Source organism: Ranitomeya variabilis, chromosome 4, assembly GCF_051348905.1.
Source record: "Ranitomeya variabilis isolate aRanVar5 chromosome 4, aRanVar5.hap1, whole genome shotgun sequence".
NCBI classification, from domain to species: Eukaryota; Metazoa; Chordata; class Amphibia; order Anura; family Dendrobatidae; genus Ranitomeya; species Ranitomeya variabilis.
In genome coordinates, this window is record NC_135235.1 from 630462861 (window position 1) to 630487871 (window position 25011).

The 25011-nt window shown below is 43.4% G+C and overlaps 1 protein-coding gene across 4 annotated transcripts in view; it reads right to left on the reverse strand.

Moving 5' to 3' along the window:
* Positions 1–300: 300 nt before the first annotated feature.
* LOC143767295 (uncharacterized) overlaps positions 301–25011 on the reverse strand; it is a 50538-nt gene continuing 25827 nt past the window's right edge. For 2 of the 4 annotated variants that reach the window (XM_077255517.1, XM_077255518.1), the window contains exon 8: positions 301–1682. In XM_077255517.1, the coding sequence (XP_077111632.1) occupies positions 931–1682 (752 nt within the window). In that variant the 3' untranslated portion in view covers positions 301–930. The remainder of the gene's footprint in view (positions 1683–25011) is intronic. The other 2 variants (XM_077255519.1, XM_077255520.1) reach the window with 2 other exon arrangements.

Below are 25011 nucleotides of genomic sequence, written 5' to 3' on the forward strand. Positions count from 1 at the left end.
TTCTTATCAAAGTACTTACATACATGCTGTTTAATAATTTGTTTAAATATATTTCCTGGTATTGAAGTAAGGCTCACTAGTCTGTAATTTTCTGGCTCTGTCTTCTTTCAAGATAGGGAAAACATTTTGTCTTCTCCAATCTTCTAAGACTTCTCCCATTTTCCAGGATGTTTCAAAGATTCTGGCTAGCGGTTCTGCAATTTCCTCCACTAACTCTTTCAGTACCCTAGGATGTAATTAATCTGAACCAAGAGACTTAAATTCATGTTAATTAGCTAAGTGTTCCCTCACCATCTCTCTGTTTATGGATAGTGTGGATTCTTTTATTCGTTCAATGGCAACGTGAAGATAAGTTGATGTTACAATTGCTTTTTTAGAGAGTACAAATGCAAAATAGAAATTTAAAAGTTCGGCCTTCTCAACATAATTTTTGACCACTTCATCCTTTCCATCCTGTAAAACTCCTAAAGCATCTTTGACTTTTCTTTTGATTTTAACATACACTCAAAAAACATTTTTTACTGCTTTTGGTCTCCCTTGCAAGCCTTACTTCACTACTGGCTTTAGCTCTTCTAACACTTGCCCTGCATTGGATGAGACAAGCGGGCATTAAATGGTTACCTTGGCAACTGATCATGTATAGCACAATCTCTCCATGGTCAATGTCAAATAGGATGGAAGCAAGCGTCAGACAACTATTTTATACTGTAGTTATACAAATGTAAAATACATTCTTTGTTCAAATATAGCTTTATTATTTTATACTTATTATTTTTCAATAACAAATGGTCATTGGTAATTGTATACATTTTCTAATAATCATTTAGTGCACTAAATTGCTTCCCCTTTCTTTTGTAGACAAGTGACTTTACTATAACTTATGTTTTTCCATTACATGTTGTCAATAAATCAATTAAAAATATAAAATGGCTATTTCTCTGTGTGAGTTCTCTGATGGCTGACAAGATTTGTTTTCCGATTAAAACCTTTCCCACAATTTGAACATGAAAATTGTTTTTCCCCTGTGTGAGTTCTCTGATGTGTGACAAGATTTGATTTCCGATTAAAGCATTTTCCGCAAATTGAACATGAAAATGGCTTCTCCCCTGTGTGAGTTCTCTGATGTATAGCAAGTTCTGATTTATCCCTATATCCTTTCCCACATTCTGAACATGAAAATGGTTTCTGCTCTGTGTGAGTTTTCTGATGTACAACAAGTCTTGCTTTACTAATGAAATTTTTCCCACATTCTAAACATGAAAATGGCTTCTCTCCTGAGTGAGTTAATTGATGTCTAATAAAATTTGCTTTCTGATTAAAACATTTTCCACATTCTGAACAGAAAAATGGATTCTCCCCTGTGTGAATTCTCTGATGCATAACAAGACTTGATTTACTCCTGCAATATTTTCCACATTCTGAACATTTCAGTGATTTCCTCCCTATGTAATCTATTTCATATTCAACAGCACTTCTCTGACTTTCATTTTTCATATTTGTCTTTGATGAAGCAGAAGTGAGAACATTTTCAAAAATATTAAATGACAGATTATTTATGAGTTGAGCTTGAGGTGTATTTGTGAAAATTGCAGGCTCTTCACATGTATCTGGTGTGCTACTATGATTATCAGCTGCAAAATCTGAGAATTCCACATGTCCCTCGGAGCTCCTGGTAAAGTCATCTGCAAAGATTAAAAATGATTTTATTATTTATATATTACACTGCGTTTTAATTAATATTTATTTTTTGTTTATATCATTTCCATAAAAACTATAATAAAATTCAATTACCGAAAGACTTAAGGTAGTAGAGCACACAGATAGGCTGATAGTTTATGGTGTTAGTCCACCAGGTTATGAGCTTTCAAATTTTCTCTTCTCTATTGTAGCAATCTTCTCTGTAGGTTCATGTTTCACTGTGTCTGTCACCAATAATTTCCAGCTACATTTTCAAAAGAGATTCATAAAGAGGACTCTAATAAGGCACAGGACTGGTCATGTACACATTGTTATGTCTGTCAGAGGCTGCAGACTTGTCAAAAGCCACCACGACTAGCACATTCCAGAGGAACTATGAGTTTCATCTCTTAACCCCTGTCCAGGGATCTTGTCTTACAATTGGGTCAAATAGAAGAGATGCTATCCAGAGAAGCGTACCAAAGCCAAGAGAATGTTTGGGTAGTCGGATAAGATCCAGGAGGTCAATGTAATGAAAAATTTGTAAAATAAAGAATAGTAAAAAAAAGTGAGCTGAGGTAAAACAGGAACATTCTGTTCTAAATAAAATACAAGAAAAAAGTGCTATGCAAGAATTGCCTATGTTCCAGTTAGCATCTGGCTACATGCCGATATTTTTATGGCCTGATGGTTTTTCTTACAATTCCCAGAAATTGGCCAAGGGCATTGTTTTTTCCAAATTCTATGGACTCATCCCAAATTCTCTTGAGAACTTTAACTTTTGAACCAGGACACATTGACATGCGGGAAGTACCCCTACATTTTCTCATGTAAGTTATCTCATATCCCAGGATGTGTTTGACAAACCATTGCATAACTCATATTTCTGCCAGATTATTGTGTAATTCCTAATTTCCCTTTGCTATTGTCATATAAAAGAACACCCTAACCACCCATTAAAAGGAGACTATTTGGAAAGTCAACAAGCAGTCTGTCTCTATGATTATTGCTTCAGTATGGGTACCTATTCAGGGTACCTGAGGAGATACATAAATCCCTCCTCTAACAATAGCAAGCCACACCAGTTTCACAGAAGCAAGTCAGATCTTCACTGGAAGTGGAGAGCAGGATTTTCGGAGCTTAAATAGCTTGCAGACCCACCCAGACCATACAGCAGAGAAAAACAGTGACAGAAGTTAATTCTATATTCAGGGTTGCCAACCTATTATTACATTTTATCTGAACAACTGGACCAAAATTCACTCAAATTGGGTAACCCAGAAATGCTGTTGATTTTTAAAACAGAGGATAAAAATCTATGCAAATAGATTACATAATCAAACAAGGCGACTTGGTCGTAACCATTCTTCCCCTTATCTGTGATGCTGGACTGAATGACACTAGTTAAACATAAAAAGAGGTTATAGGCCTCAAAGAGACAGAGACTCAGAGACAGAGAGAAAGAGACAGACAGATATTCTGCCAAGACATCCAAACATCCAGGGGACCCTTCCAATACATCATGGCCTCATCATGAGGGACAAGTATCAAACATTCTACAGGAAACAACCTAGGAGACCTCGGCCCCGGTTGGAAGAATACAGACCTGTTCCATTGACCATTGCTGAACCATGGATATGTTTAGAGAAAGACAGGATTGGGACACGCCGGTCACCTGGCTCCAGGGAGATGTTTGGAGAAGCCAGGCTGTGACCCTCAGGTCAACTGACTTGGCACCTGAGTGTACTGTCTTCTCCACTATGCTTGTCGTTACCTCTTCTCTGTGTGCATGCCACAGGTGAGGTAGCCGACCCTGGGAGCTCTGAAGTAACAGCTGCCAGTATCCTGGCGAGACAGCGGAAGGGTGAGACTCTGTCATGTGCACCATCTTGCGGTATTTTGCTGGGACTGTTCTGTGTTATCTACCTGTTTTGTGGTTCAGTCAAACATTGCCACACTGTTTTACCCACACCCTGTGTTGTCTGAGTAGAAATGGAGAGTGGTCATTCGGTGGGACAATCCCTGGTCCATATGGTTCCAGCTAGCGGAGCCTGGGCCGACCCCCCGTGTCTCTACACTGCTCAAAAATATAAATGGAACACTTAAAAAACACAATGTAACTTCAAGTCAATCACACTTCTGTGAAAATAACCTGTCCAGTTATGAAGCATTACCAATTGTGAATCATGTTCTCCTGCTGTTGTGCAAATGGAACAGACAACAGATAGAAATGATAGGCAATTAGCAAGAAAACCCCTATAACGGAGTGGTTCTGCAGGTGGTGACCACAGACTATTTCTTTTTCTGATCCTTTTTGGCTGCTTTGGTCACTTTTACATTTTGTCATAGCTCTCACCCCTAGAGGTACTGTACAGTAGTATGAAGCAGTGTCTACAACCCACAAAAGTTGCTCAGGTAGTGCAGCTCATCCAGAATGGCACATCAATGTAAGCTGTGGCAAGATGGGTAGAGGTGTTTGTCAGCACAGTGTCCAGAGCAAGGAGCAGATACTTTGAGACAGGCCAGAACACCAGGAGACATGGAGGGGGCAGTAGGAGAGCAACAGCACAGCAGCAGGACCGCTACCTCCTCCTTTGTGCAAGGAGTAACAGGAGGATCAGTGCCAGAGCCCTGAAAAATGACCTCCAGCAAGTCACTAACATCCATGTGTCTGCTCAAACTGTCAGAAACAGATTTCACAAGTGAGTGTTGTGCTTACAACCTAACACCATGTAGGGCGATTGGCATTTGCCAGAGAACACTAAGATTGACAGATTTCACATTGACGCCCTGTGCTCTTCTCAGACTTTCCTGCAGAATCAGTCGATGATGGCGCTGCTGGATTGCTAATGTGTGATGTCTGGCGGTGGGAGTCATCAGATCATAAGATTGGAATCACAGTGGTAGGGCACAATCGTGGAGTAGCTGTGGGGAGAGAGGGAGAGAGACATGAGAGCTGACCAGCCAAAGACAGGAGGAAGCTCAGCAAAAGTGCAGGATGTCAGATGCCAGAATGGTGTCTCTTGTTCTGAGGCAGCCAGAGGAGGATGAAGGGCGGTGAAGAGAGTAAGCACGGGAAAGAAGCCCACGCTTACCACTGAGTAGCTGACGTCTACTGATCCTCATCTCGTCTTCGTCTGGAGAGGAGTGTCTGCACATGCATAGTGGTAAGCTTTGGAGGAAAAAAAAATCACGGGCGGTGCTTTATCTTCTGGACACTACAGATGGCACCTGTAAATATTCTGATGGTTGGCAACCCAGTCTATATCTCCCAGCCTAGACAGAACTACAAGTCCCAAAGGACATAAACCTAGAACTGTCACTCCGAGTCGCCCGCTAAGAGAGCGAGGTGCTGCCTGGCAGAAGAAGCAACGGCTGGAGGAGCAGGCACTGTACAAATGTCACAGTACCCCCCCATCTTATTAAGGTCCTCTGGATCAGCAGGAAAAAGCTGATCTGGAAAGGATTGGTGGAACCTTTTGATCAGGTTATCAGCATTAATGTTAGTAGCTGACACCCACGATTTCTCCTCTGGTCCATAACCCTTCCAATGAGTGAGATATTAAAGAGATCTTCTTATAAACCGATAGTGAAGGATCTTTTCTAGCACGTACTCAAGACTGTTCCTGACCAGGATGGAAGCAGGAGGATTACTGACAGGGTGAACAGGCGAACATATAATAATAATAACTTTATTTCTATTGTACCAACATATTTTGCAGCACTTTACAATTATGCAAAAAAATATACAAATCATAAAGACAATACAAAGTAACCCATAGTTGAACAGATACAGGAGGAGTGAAGGCCTTTATCACAAACTTACAATTTATAAGGAAATAGGTGGGTCACATTAGATAAAAAGCACTTTCATGTATGGGGATGCTATCATTATAATAAATTAGGGATTACGATATAAAGCAGCATGACCCATCATCAGTCAGTATCTGTACAGTTACCAAGTGCTAATGGGTGAACGGAGGATGTGGAGACAGATGAATAAATGGACCCAGATTCTGAGGAAATTTTTAGAAAGGGTGAACATTGAAAAGTTAAATAAGTGGAATGAGGTTATAAGAGATGTGTTTTTCAAGCATGCTTACTAATGTGGGAACTAGATATTTATTGGATGATCTGGGGTAGTACATTCCAGAAAACCGACACAGCACAAGAAGAGTTTTTGAGATGGAAGTGGGAAGTTTAGATTTTGGAGGATGTGAGTCCTAGGTCAGTTGCAGAATGGAAAGCACAGGAAGTGTGATACCCAGAGGGAGGAGATGTATAGTGGTGCCGAATTGTGGAGAGCTTTGTGGGTGAAAGAAATGTTTATATTGTACTCTGCAGTGGAAGTGTAAGGCTGCTTTCACACATCAGTTTTTTGCCATCAGGCACAATTCGGCGAATTTTGAAAAAAAACGGATCCGGCAAAAGTTGCCGCCAGATCCGTTTTTTTCTCATAGACTTGTATTAGGGATGGCCTCACTTTTCATCCATTTTTCAGCGGATCCGTTGAAAATTGTCTTTCTGGCGGCAGGAGAAAACGGACGTTGTAACGTTTTTTGTGTCCGTCGAAAAAATGGACAGCGACAGATCCATTGCCGTCCGTCGTTTGCTATAATGGAACCCTATGGCACCGGAGCCGTCAAGTGATGGAATTTGGCGACGGATTCCGTTTTTTTTAACTGAGCATGCTCTGATTTTTTTTTAGGATCCAATTAGCTTGATCAGTTAGTCGGATCCGTCGAAAAAAGCAATCAGTTTTTCACAATCTGCGACGGATCAGTTTATTTCAACATTCGACGGATTATGCCTGATGGCTAAAAACTGATGTGTGAAAGCAGCCTAAGCAATGCAATAAGTGGCATAAGTTGGAGGCATCGGTGTAGCTGTTGGACAGAAATACAACTCTGGCTGCCGCGCATTCAGGATGAATTGGAGAGCAGAAAGTTTGGTAAGATCCGATCAGTAGTGAGTTGCACTAGTCTCGTTGAAAATGAATAAGAGCGACAGTAAAAGATTTTGCAGTTTCAATGGTGAGAAAAGGCCGGATTTTGGAGATGTTTTTAAGATACAGATATCATGAACAAGTGAGGGATTGGATATAGGGAAAGAAGAAAAGTTTTGTGCCAAATATGACCTCAAAACAGAGAGAATGCTGCTTGGGTGGTATGGTTGAACCACCCAAGGCAATTTCAACATCAAGTAAAAGATAGGTTCATAGAGGGATGGAACGTGAGGTCTATTTTTTAGAGATTCAGTTCAGTTTCATCGTAGAGACAGACTGTTTGTGCTTCAGGGCGGCCTGTGGGTAGGTCTTTCCTTGGTTTCTCTGGCTTAGAGCATGATAGAGCAGGAAGATAAGACTCTGCCTACAGTCCCACCCCAGAGCACGACCATATCATTAGCTGCAAACTCCTAACACTGATTATGGAACAAGGGCAACCGGGGTGGTAGTCCGGAGTGAGCTCACCCACTAGACACAGTCTGTAGACACCCCTGCCCCTTGGACATGCAATCAGGGATGGATTCATTCTTTCCCCCAAACAGAGTTACCTTCACCCTCGGGTCACAGCAGTCCAGGCAATTAAAATTCCAGAGACGCAGCTGTATTCCAACAGGGAAAATTGTTTAATGTAACAGGATATAAGGAGTAAAATGACAAAAATACATCACTGGATTCCTGATCTCTCCCTGACGCTGGCTACAGCCGTACCCACAACGGTTGCTTAAGCCGGAGATCACAAAAGTCCACACGCTGGAATCTGGGCACTTGTAACTCAATCAGCGTAGTGCCCTCTCGAAGTCCTGGAGACCCTTTAGTCCTTATTTCGTAGTTCTTCAAAGTTCAGGGCAAGTTTCCAGAGGCCTGGCAGTGCTCTGTGTATAATGTCCGTCTGCCCTGGCCAGTGATCTGGGCAGAACTGAGGAAGCAGCAGATTCCACTCTTCTTGTGGCTGTTGATCCAACCCCCTTATTTAATTACTTCTGTCCTTCACTAGACAGGCATTAAAGGGGAAACATCCACATTGTATTACAGTACACTACAGAGCATGAAACACATATGTAACATTACAGGTACACAACATATGTACATAAGAAGTGCACAGGGAGTCACACGGCAGACGGAGAGGGTGCAACTGAGGGGACCTGCCACCCCCTTACACTTACACAAGAACAAGACAGATTTCTTCACCCCAGGTATCATTTTAATCAGTTTAAGGGCTTGTTTCCATTTGCGAGAATCACGTCCGTGTCTCACATGTGGAAACCAAGCTGTGGCGCCGGCACTCCAGAGCGGAGCGTGTGGCTCCATGTGTTCCTATGCGGCCGCATGCTCCGCTCCCAAGTACCGGCACCAGAGCTTGGTTTCCACATGCGAGACACGGACGTGTTTCTCGCAAATGGAAACAAGCCCTAACACTGCCAACCTGACAGTGTCTGTAGGTTACTTAGCAAAATCCTGCTGACAGGTTCATTTTAAGTGGAAGCTTAGAGGAAGAAGAGTTGACAAATTATATAGTAAAGGAGTTCTCAGAAAGGTAGGCGGAAAACCAAGAGAGAACGGTCTCTGTGATGCTAATAGAGCAGAGCATAGTGGGGATGAGCTGATAGTCCACAGTGTCAAATGTTGCCGAGAGAAAGATAATCGTCAAGGAGTATTGACCATTGGATTTGGCTGTTAATAGTCAGAGACTTTGGTAAGAGCAATTTTAGTGTAGTGCATAGAATGGAAACCTGATTGTAAATGGTCAAGAGGAGAATTCTTTTTTTTTTTAATTCTTTTTTTTATTTTTATTTTTTTATTATTTATTCATATAGCACCATTGATTCCATGGTGCTGTACATGAGAAGGGGTTAGGGTATGTGCACACGTCCGGATTTCTTGCAGAAATTTCCTGAAGAAAACCGGAAATTTTCTGCAAGAAATCCGCTTTTTTTTTTTGCGGTTTTTTTCGCGATTTTTTTAGCATTCTGCAAGCGTAATTAGCTTGCAGAACGCTAAAGTTTTCCAAGCGATCTGTAGCATCGCTTGGAAAACTGACTGACAGGTTGGTCACACTTGTCAAACATAGCGTTTGACAAGTGTGACCATCTTTTTACTATAGATGCTGCCTATGCAGCATCTATAGTAAAAGACAGAATGTTTAAAAATAATTAAAAAAAAATAAAAATGGTTATACTCACCTGCAGGCGTCCGTTCCTATAGATGCCGGTGTGGTTCAGGACCTTCCATGACGTCGCGGTCACGTGAGCGGTCACATGACCGGTCTCGACCAATCACAAGACCGCGACGTCATCGCAGGTCCTTCACCGCACACCAGCTATAGAAACCGAAGCGGCAGCATGCAGCGGAGAGGCAGGAAGACATTGAAGGTGAGTATATGACTATTTTTTATTTTAATTCTTTATTTTTGACCAATTATATGGTGCCCAGTCCGTGGAGGAGAGTCTCCTCTCCTCCACCCTGGGTACCAACCGCATATAATCTGCTTACTTCCCGCATGGTGTGCACAGCCCCGTGCGGGAAGTAAGCAGATCAATGCACTCCCCTGCAATTCCGCATTTTTATGAACATGTTGCTTTTTTTTCCGCGATGCGATTTTTTCGTGGAAAAAAAGGCTACATTTGCACAAAAAATGCGGAATACACTGAAAATAATGGTAGGCATATGTTAGCGTTTTTTTCGCGTTTTTATCACGTTTTTATAGCGAAAAAACGCGAAAAAAACGCGAAAAATACTGAACGTGTGCACATGGCCTTACATCAAAATACAGATATCACTTACAGTAAACAAACTAACAATGACAGACTGATACAGAGGGGAGAGGACCCTGCCCTTGCAGGCTTACTTTCTACAGGATTTATTTATAAATTTAAAACATACAATGAAGGTAAACTCACAGCTCGATAGATCACAGAGAATGGTGTCTCCTGTATAAACATAGTTATACACGTGAGCTTGTACAAACAACAAGGGGAATGTAAAACAATAAACAATAATACCCCGAAGAATGTAAGTCCACAAGGACAGGGTCCTCTCCCCTCTGTACCAGTCTGTCATTGTAAATTTGTTTACTGTTAACGATATCTATAACCCTGTATGTAACCCCTTTCTCATGTACAGCACCATGGAATTAATGGTGCTATATAAATAAAAATTAATAATAATAATAAACCGAATAAAAAGGAACAAGACATATACCAGGTGTATCCATAAACTTACAGATGGCGTAGATTCATCGAGTAAACAATTATTTGTGATTAATATGTTAATAGAACCAAACTTGTAATCCTAGAAGAGATATTGTGGCTAAAATCAAGAGTCGAGTAAGCTATAGAGGGAACCACCGGGTCACCCGAAGGGGCCCTTCCCTCAAGGGAGCTCGACCACAGTGGTGTCCAGGTGGAAACTAGTGACCCTAACCATTTCCAGACCATTCAGTCCAGGGATCCCAAATCTTAAGAAAGTGGTCATGAGAGAAGGTCTCCCAACTCGAGAGTTCCTCCAGTCTGTAGATATCCTTAATTTTCTCTAACCATTCCCCTATAGTTGGTGGGGTTTGTTGCTTCCATTTTAAGGCAATTAGGTGTTTTGCAGCTCCTAACATCAAAGGGAGAAGGTCATGTTTTTTGGGTTTGAAATTGGGTGTGGGGAGGGGCAGAAGCACTTCTGGGGCAGTAAGTTCCGATTTTATCACCCCTAGGGCTTTCAAGGTACCATTAACTTTAGACCAGAAATGTTGAAGTTCTGACATGTCCAGAATATGTGAGTTAATGTACCTCTCGACGTCCCTCATCTGCAGCATAGAGGGGACTCGGCTAAGCCCAGATGAAAGAGCTTCTCCGGAGTGTAATACCACCTTGATAGAATTTTGTATGCAGTTTCCTGAAGCAGGATGCATCTAGAGAAGCCATGTGAGTTGGAACACACCATTTTCTTTCTTGTGGTGATAGGGTGGTGTTAAGTTCAACTTCCCAAGAATGGATAAATAGTGGGGTAATGTTTAGTTTAGAATTTATAAGATTAATGTAGATTTTCGAGATGAGTCTCGGGATAGGTGGGTGTATTTTTGTTAGTAAGTCCAGCCAAAGCCACTGGGGAGGGGGAGTGGTCAGTTTTTTGATCTGCTTCATAAAATGTGTTGCATGTATTTTTTGAAGATAATTAGCTGGGCGTTTTGTAGCTTCCAAGGGCCCAAGAGGAGAAATATATGAGAGATAGTAGATTAGACTAGAATGTACCAAGCATTCCAGGAGTTTAAAGATGACAAGGAGATTAGAGACCCATCTGTAATTAGCAGTGCGTGTTGGTGGAGGTATGTTTTTTTTTTTAAGTAAAAGGGTTATGACTGCATGTTTGAATGAGGAAGGAAAAAACCCTTAAGAAATAGAGTGGTTAAATATTTTAGATAGGTAGGTATTCACAGTTGGGGAGAGGGACTGAAGCAAAGGTGAGGGAATAGGGCTATTGGTGCAGATTCAAGGGCAAAAAGAAGCAAAGAGCAAGGTAAATTCTTCTTCTATGACAAGCTCAACGGTGGAAAGTGAACTAGAAGTGCAGCATGGTAGGGGATCCAAGCTCAGAGGGGATTCTGTGAAAGTGTCTTGACGGATATGGTTGATCTTGGAAATATTTGGTCAGATCGACAGTACTGAAGTTGGTGGAGAGGCCTTGTATTTCTAGACTCAAGAGGGAGTGGAAAGTTTTGAAGCTATGTTTTGGATTGTTGAATAGTGATGTGATGAGAGTGGTGAAGCATGCTTGCTAGGATTATGGAGAGGAGAGCTATAAGTTTTGAGCATGAACTTATAGTGAATGAAGTCTTCTGCTGAAAGCGATTTTCTCCACTGATGCTCGGCACACCTTAACCACTACTGTTGAAAATGTGTTTGCAGCATGTACCAAGGTTGCTGTTGTTTGTTTCATGTTGTTCTGTGTTTAACTGGTGCTATCTTGAATGTAGAGTCGGATTGCCAGGGACATGGCAGAGTCAAAATGAGGTTAACGGAGTGGGAACTGAACTAACATGTCTTCTATTTGGTCTGAATGTCCAGTACAAAAACCAAGGGCGTAGGGCTTGGTCATTCTACTGTGAGTCTATGGTACTTTGCCCCTGAAGGAGGGCAGGCAATTTACTTTTTTGCCAAAGCTACATGGATAGGGTCATCGAATTGGAGCACTAATTTTACAAAATAGGAGTCAAATGTGGAGAGGTCTGGAGCATGAGGGAAAAAAGAAAAAGGTCACACTGCAGGAGGGAAATTATTAGTGATGAGCGAGTGCGCTCGTTACTCGAGTTTTCCGAGCATGCTCGGGTGTTCTGCATTATTTGCAGGTGCTAGACAGCCTGAAAACTTGTGGAGATTCCCTAACAAACAGGCAATCCCTGCATGTGTTCAGGTTGTCTAACAGCTGCAAATCATGCAGCTGCGGGGACACAAACATAATCTATGAGCACGCCCAAGATACTGCTTGAGGCTGCCTTAGTTTCCCAACAGCCTCTGCACTAGCCTTGCCCATTCTTTCTTCAGCAGCCATCTTGGCCCCTTGAAAGCTGACACACTGATTATTTCTCTCTGGATTTTCTGCCCTTTTGGTTGTTTACCTCAACACAGCACAATCGATGAGTTATTATGTTCCCCTTGTTAGCGCTCACCATACTGTATGATGCAGGTGTTGTGTTCTTCATGTTTTCATATCGAATAGTCTCTCTTCTGTCATTATAACTATCTCCACTACCTGCTATGTTATGTAATTATGTTGTGTGTGTACTGGACCCTACGTAATGCTATGTACCTCAGATATACTGTATGCTTTGTACTGAGTCATTTCATTTTTGTTGTAGTTTTACACTGGTTCTATCAATAAAAGTTGTAAAGGACCCCCTGTGTCAATCTCAATCCATCTATCGAAAGAGTTTAGCTGTCTGTCAACTCAATCTCCCTGAACAGAGTGAAGGTGCCAGAACAGTAAAACGACTACTATAGAACGGGGTTGAAGCACAGACACTGGCTTCTATTAGAGAGCAGTCCAGCTGCATACAGACACGATGTCAGATAGAGGCTCTGAAGATTACCACCCATGTAAGCTCATTAGCTTCAAGGAAGTATGCGAGCAGTCCGGCAATTGCAACTGCTAGGGCGAAGCCAGAAGCCAACGAAGTGAGAGCTGCCTTTGTTGAAGAGTTAAAATTAAAGATGAAAAACGCACATCTTGAAGCCTACCTTGCAAAACTCACAATGGACAAGGAAACAGGCAGCAGCAGAAGCCAAGGCTCAAGTTCCAGCTGAACACTTGGATCCAAATGTAGTCATTGCGATATCTCATGACACAGTTGAGATTGTGTGCTACAGCACACCCCATTAGATGACTACCTAAATTCAGATCAAAGAGCAAGACCAAACCCTGCCAATCATTAATGAAAAATCCTACCAGTCATTGACCCTCACCCACCAATCATCCCACATTAAGCATGAAGGTTATTATGTTGACATACTAGCACCGGTGTGACCTGGAGAGCTTCCTTCACAAACAACACCACTGTTGCCCTAGACATCTCTGCCAGTAAAGAGATCGACATCTTGGTTAATTGGCTAGGAAATGCATTGGCAGAACATGCAAAATGCATCAGAGATATCAATATCAACCACCCAAGCAGAGGCTTGTACATAATATGGGAGAGCCTCGACGAGTGCTATGGCTCCTCAGAGATGATAGAAGAATCTCTATTTAAAAAGTTGGAAGACTTTCCTAAAATCTTTAACAAAAGCTTTCACAAGGTAAAAGAATTAAGAGACCTCTTGGTAGAATTCCAAGTCACCAAGACTGAAGGACAATTGCTAGGCCTCACATCCCTAGACACAGCCAGGGGTGTCAAATCCATTGTGCAGAGAAATGGGTCAACGGGGGGGGGGGGGGGGGGAGCTCAGATTACAAATAGCAACACAACGTGCTGTGTCTTCCATTCTGCTTCTTTGTAGACTTCGTGCGCCAGCAGGCTAAGATCAGGAATGATCCCAGCTTCTACTTTTACAGCGTAGATACTGCCAACCCAAGAACAGGTAAGACTGTTTCAGTCCATAACCCCAGAGGCACACCTATCATTGTGCACAAAACAAATGTTTCTTCTACAGATTCGTTACACAAGACCTGTAGTACAGCAGAAACCGAAGAATCACTAATGAAAAATCGCAACAGGGAGTGCCTCCTGCATAAAAGGCCTCACTACCTGCAAAAGTGCAGGAGCTTTAAGGAAAAATCTCTTATTAAAGACCGTAGAATCTTCCACAAAGAGAACAACATATACTACAGGTGTTGTGCATCTATTTTATTATCCAAAGTACATGAAGCAAAAATTAAAATTGTGACAAAGAGCGCATGTCGCTCGAAATGTGTCAAAAGAAGCCTGCATTCCCTTTTTTGTGAACATAATTTTAATCATTGCTTCATGTACCTTGCATAATAAAATGCATTTTTTATTTCATCTGTGAGCTGGATTTGTTTGCTTTTTCCATTGGATGTTGCACCCTGCCCAGGTGCTATCCGAGCTCCAGAAGTGTGGAATCGCAGGTGGTGAGCGGGAATTTCTTCTGTGGTTGTGCATCTATATCTCACTTTGCTAGAGACTGCAACGCCAGTATTAATTGTTTAGAGTGTATAGCCAAGAGCACAATACTGCTCTACACACAGGGCCATCATCACAAACTCACTCACCCATAGACCAACCTACAGGGCACGGCGAGGAGTGGAAAGACAGTGCGCCTCCTGAAGTGTCACGCCACGCCAGTGTACTAAAATTTGCAGAGAAGTTCTTAGTAGCAAATCCTGCTTGAAGATCTGTCTTATCACAGTTTACCTTATAGGCCACAGAGAAAAGGTGGTTAAACTCTATGTTGTGGATTCGGGAAGGAATTTTTTTCCCCAAGTGGAGCTTACTCTTTGCCACATGGGTTTTTGTTTGCCTTCCTCTGGATCAACATGTTAGGGCATGTTAGGTTAGGCTATGGGTTGAACTAGATGGACTTACAGTCTTCCATCAACCTTAATAACTATGTTACTATGTTATCCTCCATGATAAAAGAAATATATCGCTTACCAGCTCAGTTTTGAGGGACTTAGTTCATTCTACTCACTTAAAACATACGCAGGGGTGAGTGCAGAATCTGGGATTAGAGCCACAGGTTATCAAATCAAGTCCCTAGGGCAGACATCCTTACCCCTTGGTACTTTTGCTGGGGAGAGACATCATCAGAGTTCACAAAGAGAGGAAGAAGATAAACGGTCCTCACATCTAGCCCTATGCTCAGAAACTAGACATGGGATGGAACGTCTTAGGAGATGTTTGCCTAGGAAACGCTCACAAACCAAATAACGTCAATTGTCTCCTCTACATCTTACCTCCCTCGCTCGTTCCTCCTTTTGTCTTTCCTTCTTCCCCTTTTTATTATTATTTTTCTTGAAACCTCTAAGTGCAAAATGAAGGACTCTGATGGGTGTGATTCCTTCACAACATAATTTATTTTTATTTTGCTTAATCCTTATAAGTCTTCTTGTATCTCCTGAATCTAAAAGGCCATGTGTGGCCAATACGTTTTGCTTATATCACTACACCAAGTTTTGACTGCTTTAACCCCCGAGGGTGGTTTGCACGTTAATGACCGGGCCAATTTTTACAATTCTGACCACTGTCCCTTTAATAATCTTTATTTTTATATAGCGCTAACATATTACGCAGCGCTTTACAGTTTGTACACATTATCATTGCTGTCCCCGATGGGGCTCACAATCTAAATTCCCTATCAGTATGTTTTTGGAATGTGGGAGGAAACCGGAGTGCCCGGAGGTAATCCACGCAAACACGGAGAAAACATACAAACTCTTTGCAGATGTTGTCCAAGGTGGGATTAGAACCCAGGACTCCAGCGCTGCAAGGCTGCTGTGCTAACCACTGCGCCACCGTGCTGCCTGGAACGCTTCAACGGATCTTGGCGATTCTGACATTGTTTTCTCGTGAGATATTGTACTTCATGTTAGTGGTAAAATTTATTCGAAATAACTTGCATTTATTTGTGAAAAAAACGGAAATTTGAATTTTTATGCCCTTAAATCACAGAGATATGTCACGCAAAATACTTAATAAGTAACATTTCCCACATGTCTACTTTACATCAGCACAATTTAGGAACCCAAATTTTTTTTTGTTAGGGAGTTATAAGGGTTAAAAGTTGACCAGAAATTTCTAATTTTTACAACACCATTTTATTTTAGGGACCACATCTCATTTTAAGTCATTTTGAGGGGTCTATATGATAGAAAATACCCAAGTGTGACACCATTCTAAAAACTGCACCCCTCAAGGTGCTCAAAACCACATTCAAGAAGTTTATTAACCCTTTAGGTGTTTCACAGGAATTTTTGGAATGTTTAAATAAAAATGAACATTTAACTTTTTTTCACACAAAATTCATTTCAGCTCCAAATTGTTTTATTTTACCAAGGGTAACAGGAGAAAATGGACCCCAAAGTTGTTGTACAATTTGTCCTGAGTACGCTGATACCCCATATGTGGGGGTAAACCACTGTTTGGGCGCATGGCAGAGCTCGGAAGGAAAGGAGCGCCATTTGGAAAGCAGACTTAGATGGATTGGTCTGCTGGCATCACATTGCATTTGCAGAGCCCCTGATGTACCCAAACAGTAGAAACCCCCCACAAGTGACGCCATATTGGAAACTAGACCTCTCAAGGAACTTATCTAGATGTGTTGTGAGACCTTTGAACCCCCAAGTGTTTCACTACAGTTTACAACGCAGAGCCGTGAAAATAAAAAATCTTTTTTTCCCACAAAAATGATTTTTAGCCCCCCAAATTTTTATTTTACCAAGGATAACAAGAGAACTTGGACCTCAAAAGTTATTGTCCAATTTGTCCCGAGTACGCTGATATCCCATATGTTGGGGTAAACCCCTGTTTGGGCACACGGGAGAGCTCGGAAGGGAAGGAGCACTGTTTTACTTTTTCAACGCAGAATTGGCTGGAATTGAGATCGGATGCCATGTCGCGTTTGGAGAGCCCCTGATGTGTCTGAACAGTGGAAACTCCCCAATTCTACCTGAAACCCTAATCAAAACACACCCCTAACCCTAATCCCGACGGTAAACCTAACCACACCCCTAACCCTGACACATCCCTAATTCTAATCCCAACCCTAATCCCAACCGTAAATGTAATCCAAACCCTAACTTTAGCCTCAACCCTAACCCTAACTTTAGCCCCAACCCTAACCCTAACCTTAGCTGCAACCCTAACCCTAACTTTAGCCCCAACCCTGTTATGACCCCAATGGCAGAGGGTCTCAAAAGTACATACCAAGTCTGCAAACATAAAAAACCAGCTCATAGGGCAGTGGTAACTGGGCTAACCGTATATCTAATCCTAGCACCACAAATAGCAGCAGCCGGGGAACGTGCCTACGTTGGTTCTAGACGTCTCGCGCCAGCCGGAGAACTAACTAACCCTAGAAGGGAAAAGATAGACCTTTCTTGCCTCCAGAGAAAAGACCCCAAAAGTTGGATACAAGCCCCCCACAAATAATAACGGTGAGGTAAGGAGAAAAGACAAACGTAAGAATGAACTAGATATTTAGCAAAGAGAGGCCCACTGACTAATAGCAGAATATAGTAAGATGACTTATACGGTCAGCAAAAACCCTATCAAAATTTCCACGCTGGATATTCAAGAACCCCCGAACCGTCTAACGGCCCGGGGGGAGAATTCCAGCCCCCTAGAGCTTCCAGCAAGAACAGGAATCACATTTAGTACAAGCTGGACAGAAAATAAGAGCAATACAGATAACCAAAAAACAAGGAAGCAGGACTTAGCTTAATTATGCAATAACCCGGACCAGCAGACAGGAGCAAACAGAAAGGACTGATTACAACGATGCAAGGCACTGGACTGAGGATCCAGGAAGTTTATATAGCAACACCCCTGGACTAACGACCCAGGTGGGTGCCAAACTGAGGAAAGACAATCCCAGAGTCATATCACTAGTGACCACAAGAGGGAGCCAAAAAAGTCTAACTCACAACAGTACCCCCCCTTTAAGGAGGGGTCACCGAACCCTCACCAGGACCACCAGGGCGATCAGGATGAGCAGCGTGAAAGGCACGAACTAAATCGGCCGCATGCACATCAGAGGCAACCACCCAGGAATTATCCTCCTGGCCATAGCCCTTCCACTTGACCAGATACTGAAGCCTCCGTCTGGAGAGACGAGAATCCAAGATCTTCTCCACCACGTACGCCAACTCGCCCTCAACCAACACCGGAGCAGGAGGCTCAACAGAAGGAACCACAGGCACAACGTACCGCCGCAACAAAGACCTATGGAACACGTTGTGAATGGCAAACGACACCGGAAGATCCAAGCGAAAGGACACAGGATTAAGGATTTCCAATATCTTGTAAGGACTGATGAAGCGAGGCTTAAATTTAGGAGAGGAGACCTTCATAGGAACAAATCGAGAAGACAGCCATACCAAATCCCCAACACGAAGTCGGGGACCCACACCGCGGCGGCGGTTGGCAAAACGCTGAGCCTTTTCCTGTGACAACTTTAAGTTGTCCACCACATGATTCCAGATCTGCTGCAACCTATCCACCACGGAATCTACCCCAGGACAGTCAGAAGGCTCCACATGTCCCGAGGAAAAACGAGGATGGAAACCAGAGTTGCAAAAAAAAGGCGAAACCAAAGTAGCGGAACTAGCCCGATTATTAAGGGCAAACTCAGCCAACGGCAAGAAGGTCACCCAATCATCCTGATCTGCAGAAACAAAACACCTCAAATAAGCCTCCAGAGTCTGATTAGTTCGCTCCGTTTGTCCATTAGTCTGAGGATGAAAGGCAGACGAAAACGACAAATCAATGCCCATCTTAGCACAAAAGGATCGCCAGAACCTAGAAACAAACTGGGATCCTCTGTCAGACACAATATTCTCAGGAATGCCGTGTAAACGAACCACATTCTGAAAGAACAAAGGAACCAGATCGGAAGAGGAAGGCAGCTTAGGCAAAGATACCAAATGGACCATCTTGGAAAAGCGATCACATACCACCCAGATGACAGACATGCCCTGAGACACCGGAAGATCTGAAATGAAATCCATGGAAATGTGTGTCCAAGGCCTCTTCGGGACAGGCAAGGGCAAGAGCAACCCGCTGGCACGAGAACAGCAAGGCTTAGCTCGAGCACAAGTCCCACAGGACTGCACAAATGACCGCACATCCCGTGACAAGGAAGGCCACCAAAAGGACCTAGCCACCAGATCTCTGGTGCCAAAAATTCCCGGATGCCCTGCCAACACCGAGGAATGAACCTCGGAAATGACTCTGCTGGTCCATTTATCAGGAACAAACAGTCTGTCAGGTGGACAAGAGTCAGGTCTACCAGCCTGAAATCTCTGCAACACACGTCGCAAATCCGGAGAAATGGCTGACAAGATAACTCCCTCTTTAAGAATACCAACTGGTTCTACGACTCCAGGAGAGTCAGGCACAAAGCTCCTTGAAAGAGCATCAGCCTTCACATTCTTTGAACCTGGTAAATACGAGACCACAAAGTCAAAACGGGAGAAAAACAATGACCAGCGGGCCTGTCTAGGATTCAGGCGTTTAGCAGACTCGAGATACATCAGATTTTTGTGATCAGTCAAGACCACCACACGATGCTTAGCACCCTCGAGCCAATGACGCCACTCCTCAAATGCCCACTTCATGGCCAACAACTCCCGATTGCCAACATCATAATTCCGCTCAGCAGGCGAAAACTTCCTAGAGAAAAAGGCACATGGTCTCATCACAGAGCAACCAGGGCCTCTCTGCGACAAAACGGCCCCTGCCCCAATCTCAGAAGCATCCACTTCAACCTGAAAGGGCAGTGAGACATCAGGCTGGCACAAAACAGGCGCCGAAGTGAACCGGCGCTTCAACTCTTGGAAAGCTTCCACGGCTGCAGGAGCCCAGTTAGCAACATCAGAACCTTTCTTGGTCATATCCGTCAAAGGTTTAACAACGCTAGAAAAATTAGCGATAAAACGACGGTAGAAGTTAGCAAAACCCAAGAACTTCTGAAGACTTTTAACTGACGTGGGCTGAGTCCAATCATGAATAGCTCGGACCTTGACTGGGTCCATCTCCACCGCAGAAAGGGAAAAAATAAAACCCAAAAAGGGAACCTTCTGTACTCCAAAGAGACACTTTGAGCCCTTAACAAACAAAGCATGCTCACGCAAAACCTGAAACACCATCCTGACCTGCTCTACATGCGAGTCCCAATCATCAGAAAAAAACAGAATATCATCCAGATAAACAGTCATAAATTTATCCAGATACTTCCGGAAAATATCATGCATAAAGGACTGAAACACTGAAGGAGCATTAGAGAGCCCAAAAGGCATCACCAAGTACTCAAAATGACCTTCGGGCGTATTAAATGCAGTTTTCCATTCATCTCCTTGCTTAATGCGCACAAGGTTGTACGCACCACGAAGATCTATCTTGGTGAACCACTTGGCACCTTTAATCCGGGCAAACAAGTCCGACAACAGAGGCAAAGGATACTGAAATTTAACAGTGATTTTATTCAGAAGCCGATAGTCAATACAAGGTCTCAAAGATCCGTCCTTCTTGGCCACAAAAAAGAATCCCGCACCAAGAGGGGAAGAGGATGGACGGATATGCCCCTTCTCCAGAGACTCCTTTATATACGAACGCATTGCGGTATGCTCAGGTACAGACAGATTAAATAGTCTTCCCTTAGGAAATTTACTACCTGGAATCAAATCTATGGCGCAGTCACAGTCCCTATGAGGAGGCAGAGCACTGGACCTGGACTCGCTGAATACATCCTGATAATCAGACAAATACTCAGGAACTTCCGAAGGAGTAGAGGAAGCAATAGACACCGGCGGGGAATCACCATGAATTCCCTGACAGCCCCAACTTGACACAGACATTGCCTTCCAATCCAAGACTGGATTATGGGTCTGTAACCATGGCAGACCCAAAACGACCAAATCATGCATTTTATGCAGAACAAGAAAACGAATCACCTCCCGATGTTCAGGAGTCATGCACATGGTCACCCGTGTCCAAAACTGCGGTTTATTTTCCGCCAATGGCGTAGCATCAATACCTCTAAGAGGGATAGGATTTACCAAAGGCTCAAGAACAAAACCACAGCGCTTGGCAAATGACAGATCCATAAGACTCAGGGCAGCACCTGAATCCACAAACGCCATAACAGGGTAGGAAGACAATGAGCAAATTAAAGTCACAGACAAAATAAATTTAGGTTGCAAATTACCAATGGCGACAGGGCTAACAACCCTTGTTAGGCGTTTAGAGCATGCTGATATAACATGTGTAGAATCACCACAGTAAAAACACAACCCATTCTGACGTCTATGATTTTTCTGTTCATTTCTAGTCTGAATTCTATCACATTGCATTAAATCAGGTGTTTGTTCAGACAACACCACCAGAGGATTAGCAGTTTTGCGCTCCCGCAAACGCCGGTCAATTTGAATAGCCAGCGCCATGGAATCATTCAGACTTGTAGGAATGGAGAAACCCACCATCACATTCTTAATGGCTTCAGAAAGGCCATTTCTGAAATTTGCGGCCAGAGCACACTCATTCCACTGAGTAAGCACGGACCATTTCCGAAATTTTTGGCAATACACTTCAGCTTCATCCTGGCCCTGAGAAATAGCCAGCAAGGCTTTTTCTGCCTGAATTTCAAGATTGGGTTCCTCGTAAAGCAATCCGAGCGCCAGAAAAAACGCATCAATATTTGCCAATGCCGGATCTCCTGGCGCTAGAGAGAAGGCCCAATCCTGAGGGTCGCCCCGTAAGAAAGAGATAACAATTTTAACTTGCTGAGCTGAGTCTCCAGATGAACGGGGTCTCAGAGATAGAAACAATTTACAATTATTCCTAAAATTCCTAAACTTGAATCGGTCTCCAGAGAACAGTTCAGGAATAGGTATTTTAGGTTCAGACATTGGACTACTGGTAACAAAATCTTGTATGCCCTGCACACGAGCAGCAAGTTAATCCACACTTGTAATCAAGGTCTGGACATTCATGTCTGCAGCAAGCACAAGCCACTCAGAGGTAAAGGGGAGGAACAAAGAGAGGAAAAAAAAAAACTCAGAATTTCCTTTCTTATTATCCCACTTCTGCAATGCATTAAACATTCAACTTAGGCCTTGCATACTGTTATGACCCCAATGGCAGAGGGTCTCAAAAGTACATACCAAGTCTGCAAACATAAAAAACCAGCTCATAGGGCAGTGGTAACTGGGCTAACCGTATATCTAATCCTAGCACCACAAATAGCAGCAGCCGGGGAACGTGCCTACGTTGGTTCTAGACGTCTCGCGCCAGCCGGAGAACTAACTAACCCTAGAAGGGAAAAGATAGACCTTTCTTGCCTCCAGAGAAAAGACCCCAAAAGTTGGATACAAGCCCCCCACAAATAATAACGGTGAGGTAAGGAGAAAAGACAAACGTAAGAATGAACTAGATATTTAGCAAAGAGAGGCCCACTGACTAATAGTAGAATATAGTAAGATGACTTATACGGTCAGCAAAAACCCTATCAAAATTTCCACGCTGGATATTCAAGAACCCCCGAACCGTCTAATGGCCCGGGGGGAGAATACCAGCCCCCTAGAGCTTCCAGCAAGAACAGGAATCACATTTAGTACAAGCTGGACAGAAAATAAGAGCAATACAGATAACCAAAAAACAAGGAAGCAGGACTTAGCTTAATTATGCAATAACCCGGACCAGCAGACAGGAGCAAACAGAAAGGACTGATTACAACGATGCAAGGCACTGGACTGAGGATCCAGGAAGTTTATATAGCAACACCCCTGGACTAACGACCCAGGTGGGTGCCAAACTGAGGAAAGACAATCCCAGAGTCATATCACTAGTGACCACAAGAGGGAGCCAAAAAAGTATAATTCACAACACAACCCTAACCCTAACTTTAGCCCCAACCCTAACCCTAACTTTAGCTGCAACTCTAACTTTAGCCCCAACCCTAACCCTAACTTTAGCCCCAACCCTAACCCTAACTTTAGCTCCAACCCTAACCCTAGCCCTAACCCTAGCCCTAATGGAAATAAATACATTTTTTTAATTTTATTATTTTTCCCTAATTAAGGGGGTGATGAAGGGGGGTTTGATTTACTTTTATAGCGTTTTTTATATCGGATTTTTATGATTGGCAGCTGTCACACACTAAAAGACGCTTTTTAAAGCAAAAAAGTTTTTGCGTCTCCACATTTTGAGATCTATAATTTTTCCATATTTTGGTCCACAGATGCATGTGAGGTCTTGTTTTTTGCGGGACGAGTTGACATTTTTATTGGTAACATTTTCGGACATGTCACATTTTTTGATCACTTTTTATTCTGATTTATGTGAGGCAGAATGACCAAAAACCAGCTATTCATGAATTTCTTTTGGGGGAGGCGTTTATACCATTCCACGTTTGGTAAAATTGATAAAGCAGTTTTATTCTTTGGGTCAGTACGATTACAGCGATACCTCATTTATATCATTTTTTTATGTTTTGGCGCTTTTATACGATAAAAGCTATTTTTTTATATTATAGTTATTTATATCCGTCTTTTTGATCGCGTGTTATTCCACTTTTTGTTTGGCGGTATGATAATAAAGCGTTGTTTTTTGGCTCGTTTTTTTTTTTTCTTACGGTGTTCACTGAAGGGGTTAGTGCAGCGCCCCAGAGTCCTGGTCGTTGCAGTACTGATGCTCCGCCGCTAAGGGGGGCTATGGTACGTCTGATGGCACTGAAGGAGTTCTTCTGACCAGGTATCACAGTCACCAATACACTTCACAGTCTGGCCTCTAGGGGGAGCTAAGGGTTCTATGTATTAGGCCACTCCTCACAATCTGGTAAAACTGGGGGTTAGGCAGAAAGTTAGACAGAAGCTGACTGGGAATTGAACAGGCAACACCCTGTGGCAGAGGGTGTTGCCGGGAGAGACTCAGGGGGGTCCCTGTCAGGGGTGGGATCCTGACAGAGGCCTAGCGAACAGAGAGAACGTTACGGGACCGCGCCTGCACGAGATAGCGGCGGTACCCCAAGAAAGGACAAGAAGCAAGGTTCATTGTGCTGAGTGAGAAACGAGATCAACACAACAAGGAGAGTTACCAGTAGGAGTCGTGCTGTAAGACGAGGCAACATCCTACTGAGGCGCGTAGCCGGTGGCCGGAACGCCGAGGAAGTACTAGGCTCCAAGCAATACTTCAAACCTACGGCAGGACAGTCAGCTATAGGCGGGCTGTCTCACACAAATCACCTACGAAGACACAGGTGGCAACAATAGGAGAGGGGCGACACTAGGGTCCCGGAAGAACTCCGAGCCTACCCGTCATACGGGTGCGTCCTAGCCATATCATCTGGGGGACGAAGCAGAACATCATAATCGAGTTGTGAGGGAACTTCAGAAACAGACACAACAGTTGTGGGGACTATCCCGTAAGCACAGCAGGGGAGGACCACAACACACAAGCGCTAGAAGGTAGGCACAGATTTCCACCTGCAAAGGGAACTCTGGAGGTGCCATCGGACCGGCCGGACTTGCGCAGCCCGGTTAACCGTATTCCGGACTGAGGATCCTGGAACCTTCAGTAAAGAGGTAAAGAGACTGCAACCTGGTGTCCTCGTTATTTACTGTGACCTGCACCGCACCACTACATCATCATCACCATTCCCTCCACCTTCACTGTACGCAGGGTCACGGGTCGGGTCTAGCCACCGTGACAACCCCAGAACAGAGATTCAGAGGCCCGGTACCGGGTACCCCTCGGCCCTGCGAAAGTGGGGGCGCTACATTAACTAGTGGGACAGTTTTATAGGCTGGGTCGTTACGGACACGGCAATACTAAATATGTGTACTTTTATTGTTTTGTGGGGTTTTTTTAGATAAAGAAATGTATTTATGGGAATAATATTTTTTTTTCTTTATTTAGTATTTATTTATTTATTTATTTATTTTTTACACTTGTGGACATTTTTTTTTTTGCTTTTTTACTTTGTCCCAGGGGGGGACATCACAGATCGCCGATCTGACAGTTTGCATAGCACTCTGTCAGATCGGCGATCTGACATACAGCAGTGCAGGCTTACCAGAGCCTGGTCTGCACCAGGAAGTACTCCCTGCAGTACCCGGATGCAGCCCCGCGGCCATTTTGGTTCCGGGGGATCATGTTCGATCGCAGTGTGTCGGGG